Genomic DNA, 12,155 nt, shown 5'->3' on the forward strand with positions numbered 1-12,155 from the left:
TGTCTTAGATCAATATTGAATAGAAATAATATGCAGGCAAGGAGAAAATTACAGAACATTGGAAAATGTATACAGAGTGTGAATGAGCAATAATGAGACGAATAAAAAATTGGAAAATAAAAGGATTCTGAAGATGATGGTCAGAAATAAATATAGATATCTGCAGTAAAATTGGAAAACAATGTATTACTCCAGGAATGAATGACAATGTCACACTAAAAATGTTGAAGGAAATTTGTGAAAAAAGTTGCAAATAGTCTATAATAATGAAATAATCTCATACTCGGGGAATGGGCATAGGCTGAGTAGATCCAGGAATTCCACACCGCAGCTCATAGTGAGGTCTCAGTGGAACTGTTTTGCCATTGCCTTCCTCCGACCTGTTATGAAGTGTCAAGAGAGTATGTGTCACGTGGATGACTGTGACGAGTGCTTGTACAGTATGTTGTTGGGTTTGTGTTATTATGGATGAAAGAAAGGGAGAGAGTGAAACGTTGTGCAAGGCACATACTCTACACTTCACAAATAGCACCAACAGGGCGGCTGACCTTAACGTCCCCATCTGACACACGGATCATCACTGACAGCGTCAAATGCCCTCACTTTAAGAGACACTGTGGAGAGGATTGGAGTTTTAACCCAGGACATTGGCACATAGACTGGTGGTCTGAAACTTCACACCACCATATCTCCTCTCCTTGCTGGCCAAATACCAGCAATGAAAATTTCATATGCCACCAAGATTCAAACAGGTTTAGCTCAGAGTCGAGCACCACCTCACAGGTGTGTGTTAGCAATTTTACCTATGGCAGTAGGTTAAAGTTTATGCAACATAAGAAATATAGCTGATGCTACACAACTGAGAATCGCTGATGTGTGTTTTTCAGCAAAATTCTTCAAATTCATCAAAAAGTACTGGTACATATACTAATATTTGAGAACTTGTAGCTTCATTGCTCAAGAGTATTATACTATCCTTGAGTAGCATACAAACATGTGGAATACAGTTGTAAATAAACCAGCCTTAAATGAGGCAAACAAGTTACACATTTGACAAACACAGGCCAACTATTCTGCCACGTAAAACACTTTTCCATTGAGAATTCAGTGCTAAGAATGTGTATGTCTAATTGGAGAGGACCTATCTCCTGGAGAGTATCTCAACAGCCTTGCCTGCACTAACACTTCACCAGTTCTAATGGTCTGAAATTAATTATACACCATGCATTTAATGGTTACGTTATTCTCTGTACTGTCAGTCAGGAAGGTGGCCCAAGAACGGAAATGGAAAGACAACAGACTTCTATCTCATGGCTTTACTTAATTTCTTCTTAACAAAAAACATGGTGTAGAAAGATCCAAGGAAGGAAAACAGTTTTCTGTATCTTCTACACAAGTATTTCTAACTTCATATGGCTTCTTGCTCTTGAGAGACTCACTGCTAATTGTACAAATGCAGATACATATGTACTTCCACTGACACCAACAGTCGGTCAATGTTCAAGTGACTGGGTGCAAGCAAGAGAAACATTAAATGTAATATACTTCAAAGCCTTGAATACAGGGTGTTTCAAAATGAATATACAGGTTTTTAGGCTTTATAGCATTTATTACATTCAACTTAAAATTATAAATAATACATCAAATGAAAGAGCAACTCAGTATTGTCAGTATACCTGTGTGGAAAGGGCAGAATACAGAAGGACAAAGAGTGACTGAAGAACTTGTTGACCGAGTGAGTGTCTTCCATGCTTACTCCAAGGAATCAGTTCAGAAGGCTAATCGTGAATTAGTAGTTCCAGTGATGTCTCCGTGGAGACTTAAGGAAATGCTTGTAATTACGTCCTTATCATTTGCAGTTGTTAAGAGCTCTACAGACTATGATTTATGTGCCAACATTGCAAATGAAATGTTGCTGCACGACAATGAAAAATTTTGTCTTCAGTGATGAATCAATATTTCACCTAAGTGGAAATGAGAACACACATTATGTGCGCATCTGCGGGTCAGCAAATCCTGACGAGATGGTATACTTGCAATGAGACTACCCTAAATTGAATTTTTTTTTGTGCCATATCCAGGTAGAAAGTTTATAGGCCTTTCTTTGTCAATGAAGCAACTAACTGGTGTTTCTTATGTTCATAAGCTAGAACTATAGCTCTTTCCTCAGTTACAAGAAGCTTCAACAGAACTTGACCCAGCAGCAAAATGGTGTGCCTTCTCACTGGTATAACTCAGTACACAATTGGTTAAATGACTCTGTACCCGACCGCTCAATTGGCTGCAAGTGGCCGGATGACGGAGCTCATTTTGCATGATCTCAATTTTGACACACAATCTTACATCATGAGATTTTTCTCTTTGGGAGTTAATGAAGTATCAAGTGTATGTGTCTCTGCTATCAGCTGATCCACGCAACCTTAGAAACAGCATTGTTGTAACAATTTCTCCAGACGCACTGATCAGTGTTTGGGAAGAATTCGCCTACCGACTCAATGGTGCTCACATTGAACAATTGCATGGAAAACTGTCAGATCCTCTTGCATTCGATGTATTGTTTATAATTTTAAGTTGAAAGTAATAAATGCTGCAAGGCATTAAAACCCGTATATTCATTTTGAAACACCCTGTATTTACTTGACTGAATTCTTGCATACCTACTAGGCACCAGTGCAAGATTTTCACTGTCAGATTTTTGTTTATCTTTTCTATGACAGGAAAACACTTCCCTTTCAGGTCTCTTGCCAGTCTAAGGTATTGGAAAATGTCACAGGGAGCCAGTTTTGTTGAGTATGGTGGTTGAAAAAGTCATCTTTCTGTTTTCTGACCAAAAAGTGCACGGCCCTTAACATATCATAAAAAGGGCATCGACATAATAGAAGAGATACTCCTTTGATGATCACAGTGCACATTACTTTCATTGTCTACAGCTCCTCAAAGAATTTTTTATCACTTCAAGGTTTTATTGCACTTTAACTGTGGTACACTTTCAAACGAATTCATGATTACTATCCCTATCATGTTGAGAGGCAGGGGAATGGGAAGGTCGTCAACATAGTTTTCACATTGGTTCGCATCAGTTTTGCTTCTTTTTGTCATGGTCCTCAAGCAGTTTTCCACTGACTCCAATGTTTCTGGATCATGCCTATAGTATTAGGCTTCGTCATTTTTAATCATACTGAGTGTTATCACAATGTTTTGTCATGTCCACAGCTACAAAATATTTCAACATTTGAAATATCATTTACAAAAACAAACGATCCAGTCTAACTAGTCCTCTTGCATTGAGGCTACTAATTAATAACATTGTGTACTAGAGGTGTCTAAATACTAGCACTAAATTATCTGTACAGCAATAATTCATAATTGTAATCTAAGTTAACCACAATGCTATTACTTCTTTCAAAATGTAAACTGAAATCCATATTTCCATAAACTCTTAAAAACTCTGATACTGAACTTCACGCCATAAGATGTATATTGTGATCTACTTCAACGTGAGCATTAGTTCTTATACACTTGTATTTATCCTGATCAGCATTTACCGTGCAAGTAGACTGTGCTGTAATACTGCTGTATTACTGAATGCAGAGAAATATGATGGAACCCACTTCTAGCAAATAGCCTGGAACTGTTGAAATTGTGGAGGGCAGAGCATCTGGGATTTGAGACAGCAGAGCCTCAGGGATTTAACTTCCAACATTGGAGCCGTAGCATATTCTGGTTATTACTAACAGTACACATGTACTTCTGGGAGTATCGTCAGAAGTTTGGCGATTAACATTCTTCCATTAGTAGGATTCAGCTGTCAGTGCCTAAATTTCCTTAAAGATGACTTTCCTATAGTCCATGGACTGTCATTTCCTCATTTTGTTTCATACAGTGATAATATCTTAAATATCTTTATTGATGACAAAACTCATCTCTCAGTTTCCTCTTTTTCTCTGTATCTCATCTGACCTTTTGCAAAATAGAACCAGACAGCTGCCTCCATTCTTCAGCAACAGTGATTATCTCCATTTTTGCCTCACAATGTATACATTAAAAACAGGTCATATTTTACAGACAAACTTTTTATTAAATAGTGTATGACAAGGAAAAAAAACCTTACAAATATACATCAGCATTATGCTGAAGATCAAACAGCCCATGAATGAATCAATCTCTCTCTCTCTCTCTCTCTCTCTCTCTCTCTCTCTCTCTCTCTCTCTCCCCTTCTGCATTTGCATAAATACAATCACACATTACAGTGAACAGTCATAAGTAATTACATGTTAACCATGACACACAACTCTCTTTTATACAATATTTACAAATAGTCATAGTAATGACAAAACAGGTCTTTTGTTTACAAAATAACATCTTGTGGTGAAGCAATTTACACACTTACATATTTTCATTAAATTGTGAGCTCATCGCAATGTGAGGCCTTTCAAGTCTCTGTTCAGTATACTGTGTTACATCTCATACTGTGTCACATTATATACAATTCCAATGCATCATGCAACAATAAATGGTATTCACTACTGTTCATATTGTTTTGATAACGACAGAAATAAAGTATAAAAACTGATGCCAACTGTTTCCAAACATAGGAGTCATGCAAATACTCCATTTTGTTGGATTGCAGCAACATTCTTTCTGAAGAAACTTCTCAATGACAAAAGCAGTTATGGAATGTAAGAAACTGACATGTACAGAGAAAAATACCATTGTGCTGAAAAGAACAGGAAGACTTGTCAGATATAAATAAGTTAAAAAATACTACAATATAATACAGAAGAAAATTTGGAATATATTTGATATTTAAGTCTTCAGTTTCCATATATGAGGAACAATTTAGATCACATTTGTCTGTCCTGGTGCATTACTTGGACGCTGATTGCTCCTCGTTAATAGAGATGCCATCTGAAATAAAGCAGTACAAGATTTATTTAAAAAATAAAAATGTCAGTGTAGCAGAAACATTTGCGTTTTTAAAAAAATAATACCCACAAGCAAGAAACAGTATAAAAATTTCATTTGTGAGTGCCAAGAGGCATGGGTTATCACAGGGTATGAAAAGACCAACTGATTGTCAATGAATGCAGGAAAGAATGGGATATATGAGGACACATTCCAGGTGCCAATCTAAGTAAGGAATGTATGACCTAAGATCTAGACAAGAATTTTTTTGTATAAATAAATACACCCACATATGCTGACACAATGGTCCTTTGGAGAAAGAGATATGAAAGAAAACTCCAGCAGTCAAATGAAGAGGGGAGAGTTTGTGATGAAACCATACGTTCCAGCACTTTGTTGATATTGTCCACTACAGAAAAGAAACTTAAATAAAATGCTGTTGGAATTCTTTATGGAAATTTGCATTAAATTACAGTACCTACCCCCTCCCCCCCCCCTCCCCCCCCCCCCAGGCACACACACTGTTGTCTGCCTCTGTACCCTCTCTTAAATGAACATAAATCTCTTGTTTGATGTGCACTGATCTTCAGGACAAAATCAGAGATTGGGTCGTGAAATATGTCTAAGATTCCAATTTCTTATTCCCCAAGAAAATAAAAGAGTGCGGCTGCATCAGCTTAGTTCCAAGTGAGTTTTCAAATATTTGAAGATGTGACAGAAGCACTTGCTTCAATCACATGCGGTGGTCAAAGCACTGCATCACTGCAAAGTTTTAAGAAGTTTCTGATATTGCAACAAGTTAACACACAAAAATAAAGCAGTAGTTTCGATCCACATTAATGTACCTATGGGTTCTTTCTCAAGAAAATATCATTGCATTAATATCTCCCCCCCATAAACCATGGACCTTGCCGTTGGTGGGGAGGCTTGCGTGCCTCGGCAATACAGATAGCCGTAAGGTAGGTGCAACCACAACGGAGGGGTATCTGTTGAGAGGCCAGACAAACGTGTGGTTCCTGAAGAGGGGCAGCAGCCTTTTCAGTAGTTGCATGATTGACTGATCTGGCCTTTTAACACTAACCAAAACGGCCTTGCTGTGCTGGTACTGTGAATGGCTGAAAGCAAGGGGAAACTACAGCCGTAATTTTTCCCGAGGAATGCAGTTTTACTGTATGGTTAAATGATGATGGCATCCTCTCAGGTAAAATGTTCCGGAGGTAAAATAGTCCCCCATTCGGATCTCCGGGCGGGGACTACTCAAGAGGACGTTGTTATCAGGAGAAAGAAAACTGGTGTTCTACGGATCAGAGCGTGGAATGTCAGGATCCCTTAATCGGGCAGGTAGGTTAGAAAATTTAAAAAAGGAAATGGATAAGTTAAAGTTAGATGTAGTGGGAATTAGTGAAATTCGGTGGCAGGAGGAACAAGACTTTTCGTCAGGTGAATACAGGGTTATAAATACAAAATCAAATAGGGGTACTGCAGGAGTAGGTTTAATAATGAATAAAAAAAATAGGAATGCAGATAAGCTACTACAAACAGCATAGTGAACACATTATTGTGGCCAAGACAGATGCGAAACCCACGCCTACCACAGTAGTACAAATTTATATGCCAACTAGCTCTGCAGATTACGAAGAAATTGATGAAATGTATGATGAGATAAAAGAAATTATTCAGATAGTGAAGGGAGATGAAAATTTAATAGTCACGGGTGACTGGAATTCGACAATAGGAAAAGGAAGAGATGGAAACGTAGTAGGTGAATATGGAATGAAGGTAAGGAATGAAAGAGGAAGCCGTCTGGTAGAATTTTGCACAGAGCATAAGTTAATCATAGCTGACACTTGGTTCAAGAATCATAAAACAAGGTTGTATAAATGGAAGAAGCCTGGAGAAACTGGAAGGTGTCAGATAGATTATATAATGGTAAGACGGAGATTTAGGAACCAGGTTTTAAATTGTAAGACATTTCCAGGGGCAGATGTAGATTCTGACCACAATCTATTGGTTATGAACTGCAGATTGAAACTGAAGAAACTGCAAAAAGGTAGGAATTTAAGGAGATGGGACCTGGGTAAATTGAAAGAACCAGAGGTTGTAGAGAGTTTCAGGGAGAGCATTAGGGAACGATTGACAAGAATGGGGGAAAGAAATACAGTAGAAGAAGAATGGGTAGCTTTGAGAGATGAAATAGTGAAAGCAGCAGAGGATTAAGTAGGTAAAAAGACTAGTGCTAGTAGAAATCCTTGGGTAACAAGAGAGATACTGAATTTAACTGATGAAAGGAGAAAATACAAAAATGCAGTAAATGAAGCAGGCCAAAAGCAATACAAACGCCTCAAAAATGAGATTGACAGGAAGTGCAAAATGGCTAAGCAGGGATGGCTAGAGCACAAATGTAAGGATGTAAAGGCGTATATCACTAGGGGTAAGATAGATATTGCCTACAGGACAATTAAAGAGACCTTTGGAGAAAAGAGAACCACTTGCATGAATATCAAGAGCTCAGATGGAAACACAGTTTTAAGCAAAGATGGGAAAGCAGACAGGTGGAAGGAGTATATAGAGGGTCTATACAAGTGCGATGTACTTGAGGACAATATTATGGAAAAGGAAGAGTATGTAGACGAAGATGAAATGGGAGATATGATACTGCATGAAGAGTTTGACAGAGCACTGAAAGACCTAAGTCTAAACAAGCCGCCAGGTGTAGACAACATTCCATTAGAACTACTGATAGCCTTGGGAGAGCCATGCCTAACAAAACTCTACCATCTGGTGAGCAAGATGTATGAGACAGGCGAAATACCCTCAGACTTCAAGAAGAATATAATAATTCCAATCCCAAAGAAAGCAGGTGTTGACAGATGTGAAAATTACTGAACTATCAGTTTAATAGGCCACGACTGCAAAATACTAACATGAATTCTTTACAGACGAATGGAAAAACTGGTAGAAGCCGAGCTCGGGGAAGATCAGTTTGGATTCCGTAGAAATATTGGAACACGTGAGGCAATACTGACCCTACGACTTATCTTAGAAAATAGATTAAGGAAAGGCAAACCTACGTTTCTAGCATTTGTAGACTTAGAGAAAGCTTTTGACAATGTTGACTGGAATACTCTCTTTCAAATTTTGAAGGTGGCAGGGGGAAAATACAGGGAGCAAAAGGCTATTTACAATTTGTACAGAAACCAGATGGCAGTTACAGAGTCAAGGGGCATGAAAGAGAAGCAGTGGTTGGGAAGGGAGTGAGACAGGGTTGTAGCCCATACCCAATGTTATTCAATCTGTATATTGAGCAAGCAGTAAAGGAAACAAAAGAAAAATTCAGTGTAGAAATTAAAATCCATGGAGAAGAAATAAAAACTTTGAGGTTCGCTGATGGCATTGTAATTCTGTCAGAGACAGCAAAGGACATGGAAAAGCAGCTGAACGGAATGGACAGTGTCTTGAAAAGAGAATATAAGATGAACATCAACAAAAGCAAAACGAGGATAATGGAATGTAGTCAAATTAAGTCAGATGATGCCGAGGGAATTAGATTAGGAAATGAGACACTTAAAGTAGTAAAGGAGTTTTGCTATTTGGGGAGCAAAATAACTGATGATGGTCGAAGTAGAGAGGATATAAAATGTAGACTGGCAATGGCAAGGAAAGCGTTTCCGAAGAAGAGAAATTTGTTAACATCGAGTATAGATTTACATGTCAGGAAGTCGTTTCTGAAAGTATTTGTATGGAGTGTAGCCGTGTATGGAAGTAAACATGGACGATAAATAGTTTGGACAAGAAGAGAATAGAAGCTTTCGAAATGTGGTGCTACAGAAGAATGCTGAAGATTAGGTGGGTAGATCACATAACTAATGAGGAGGTATTGAACAGATTTGGGGAGAAGAGGAGTTTGTGGCACAACTTGACTAGAAAGAAGAATCACTTGGTAGGACATATTCTGAGGCATAAAGGGATTACCTATTTAGTATTGGAGGACAGCGTGGAGGGTAAAACTCATAGAGGGAGACCAAGAGATGAATACACTAAACAGATTCAAAAGGATGTTGGTTGCAGTAGGTACTGTGAGATGAAGAAGCTTGCACAGGATAGAGTAGCATGGAGAGCTGCATCAAACCAGTCTCTGGACTGAAGACCACAAAAACAACAAGGCTGTGTTGTGTACTTCATTATTTCTTAGCCCTTGTTATCTGTCCCTGTTCTAAAAAAAAAATGAATCTCATACTTGAAACTGCAGTATTTCATCACTATCTGGTGGTACATGAAGGCATATAAACAGAGTTTCAGTTAGTACTCAGTACCTTACTGTAACTTTCTTTTAAGTCATTTGAGGAAAAAACGAAAAGGAGCGAACAATGGGATGAAGTGTGAGAAACACTGTGGAAAGAAGTTACATTATAAATGTTTGTAGAGCTATCAAAACTGGCATGTTCACATTATTGATATAATCAGACCAACAATTACTTATAATAAACAACCTACCACATTCATAAAAAATTATATATCCAATCACAAAATATTAGCTTTTAAAAGCTGCAGTTCATTTTGGTGACCTATTGACACATGCTGAAACTTTCTGTAGTGTTACTGTTGACGGTAATGGCAGAGTGTCTCATTTCTCAAAACTGCTTAATCCCGTCTCTGAAGGAAACAGAATACGTGTTAAATATTGAAGGGTTAGCTCCTTCATACACAAAGAAGAAAGAGCGAGAAACAAAGAATATTATGGCATACTTAATGGTAAAGTGAAGAACTGTCATCTCATGAAAGCCTGAAGAAACAAAGTTTTATTAGTACGAAGGATAAAATTCAACTGTCAAGAAGATCAAGGAAACAATGCCTAAGCCTATAATGTTTTCTTAATCACTGCTGGTACTTACTTATCACTTCACGTTTTAATTGCGTAATAAATCAAACTTTATCAGTTTTTGTCAAGATATTACATATACCTAACCTCTTTTCTTCTACATCATTCAATTACACACACTTATCTTCATCTTAGTTCTGTGTAACACATCCATGAGCAACGACAGTAATAGTATTCAATATAATAAATGATACGGCAATACTCTGATTATAGCAGACATCAATGTCTAACCACTTCTGCCACAACAACTAACACAGGTCACCTAAAGAGGGTGGATACCATCCTATTTGGCATGTTGGTCCAAGATGTCCCACATATTTGCTACAGTGCACTAATTTATAAGATTCCAATTATGTTCCTCATGCCAAGTAAGCAGAGATTCACTGTGGATCAAATTTGTTGCCTTTGAGGACAAGGGTTATGTTAAGGCCCTTACTACAACAGCAAAATCCAGTTCTCTTGTAACTCCATAAAGCAGTTCCAATTCAAGACCTCTTTCCCTTCCACTGAGCAATCATTTAGTGAAGTTATTACATCCTTGTAACACCAAGAAGTGTCTTTTGGATGCAAAGTGAGATACTGACTCAAAGTAGTTGCCTCCAAAGTTTTAATTTTGAAAGTCTATGGGTTGGGTTGGTATGCAGGTCAGAGGCCACACAAGGGCTCCCCAAGGGCTCATCTGTGGCAAGGGAAGCCTGTCACAGTTTGAGTTATACTTGTATTGTACACATGGTGCTCATGATAACAGTATTGAAAACTAAACATGCATTCAGAATTCTTATTGTGGGCAGATTGTTGAGTTAAGCTATTACAGACTGATAAATATAATTTCTAATACTGCTTTACCTAATGTTATGTAGTGTTGACATACAACTGCAATGTCCTTGGTATTCATGAAGAGATAATACATAGTCAGTCATTTACAAAGTGGAAGGTTCATTTAAACCAGGGTGTTATTGATCAAGAGTAATGTATTCTTGAAGTAACTTCACTGCTAAACACGTGATACAGTCTTAGTCTTCCTGTACACCACTTTTCCCGGGGAACGCCATTTCACCTGAGGCTGCTCGCCCGCTCAGTTTACAGCCAGATCATAAAAATGCGACACACTTCACATGTGTTTCCAGTGCTATCTGAAACAAAGTGGTTTCATTCATGCTGCATGCAGCCAACAGTCTGTGGGCACACAGCATGTGAAAATGCTTTGTGTGGTCAGCCCCGTCCAACAAACAATGGTCTATCATGTCTATGTGAATTCTGGCACAAATGTGCATGAAGGAAAACACTTGTGTGACCAGAGCCTAAAACTGTGGGTTAATATAGTATGACCAGTGCAGAGATAACAAAGGATGGTGGATTCCTTTTGGGAGCAACAGGAGGAGGAGTGGCAGTGTGGAGGTTATTAGAGGAGACAGTAGCCCACCAGGTGGTGTTCCATCTTCAAGTATGAAGAGATCTTATTTGCGCCCATAAATGTGCATCTGGGATGGTGAAAGCCAATGTTCGGTGAGTAATTGCTTCTCTAGCCAAACAGTCAGACAGTTCATTCCCTGGGATATACACACAACTTGGGACCCAGTGTAAGACAACTGAGCAGGTAGTACAACTAATATGAGAGAGCAGATCATGAATAGGAGATATCACAGGGTTAGCCTGGATACTGCTCATTGAATCACTAAATATTAAAACACTGTCCGGGGGGGGGGGGGGGGGTCTGTTTAACAAAACACAAGAAGGCCCTTTTAATGGCTATCCCAGCAACAACTGATAGTCCTGGTCAGCGGGAGATGTACCACCCCATCCACATTTTAGAACCATTAGTGTAAACGGAGTGAGCATCCTGTAGGTCCCAAGGAACTGACACAGGAAAAGTCATGGTGGGGGCAGGGGGTGGGTGCGAGGGGGGAGGGAGGGGCAGTGCGGCGAAAGCCTTATGTCTTTGAAAAGATCAGTGGTACAGCCTTAATTCATGGTCTGGGTACTAACCAAAGAGGACTGTGCAGGAACACATGGAGTGCACAATCTGAGGGGGGCTTGGCAGAGGTCCCGACAGTGATTGAGAAAATGAGTCACATTTATATGTTGGACCATCTGATTTTCAATCTTAATCATGACCTGGAGCATATTGTGTGACTAGTAAAAAGCCTGAAGCAGTCACCAGTCAGTGAAAGGTTTGTTATATTGTTCAAGGTTAAGGGGGGGGGGGGGGGGGGGGCAACAGCCTTGCCGCAGTGGATACACCGGTTCCCGTGAGATCACCGAAGTTAAGCACTGTCGGGCATGGCCGGCACTTGGATGGGTGTCCATCCGGCCACCATGCGCTGTTGGCATTTTTCAGGGCGCACTCAGCCTCGTGATGCCAAATGAGGAG

At 39.1% G+C, this 12,155-nt stretch overlaps 1 protein-coding gene and 1 pseudogene across 2 annotated transcripts in view; one reads left to right on the top strand and one right to left on the bottom strand.

Annotated features, from left to right (window-relative positions):
* Positions 1–4,057: 4,057 nt before the first annotated feature.
* Positions 4,058–12,155, bottom strand: part of LOC126252918 (uncharacterized Golgi apparatus membrane protein-like protein CG5021) — an 87,112-nt gene continuing 79,014 nt past the window's right edge. For both annotated transcript variants that reach the window (XM_049953904.1, XM_049953903.1), the window contains exon 7: positions 4,058–4,908. In XM_049953904.1, the coding sequence (XP_049809861.1) occupies positions 4,840–4,908 (69 nt within the window). In that variant the 3' untranslated portion in view covers positions 4,058–4,839. The remainder of the gene's footprint in view (positions 4,909–12,155) is intronic.
* Positions 11,998–12,114, top strand: LOC126253798 (5S ribosomal RNA; annotated as a pseudogene).

Source organism: Schistocerca nitens, chromosome 4 (genome assembly GCF_023898315.1).
Source record: "Schistocerca nitens isolate TAMUIC-IGC-003100 chromosome 4, iqSchNite1.1, whole genome shotgun sequence".
Lineage (NCBI taxonomy): Eukaryota > Metazoa > Arthropoda > Insecta > Orthoptera > Acrididae > Schistocerca > Schistocerca nitens.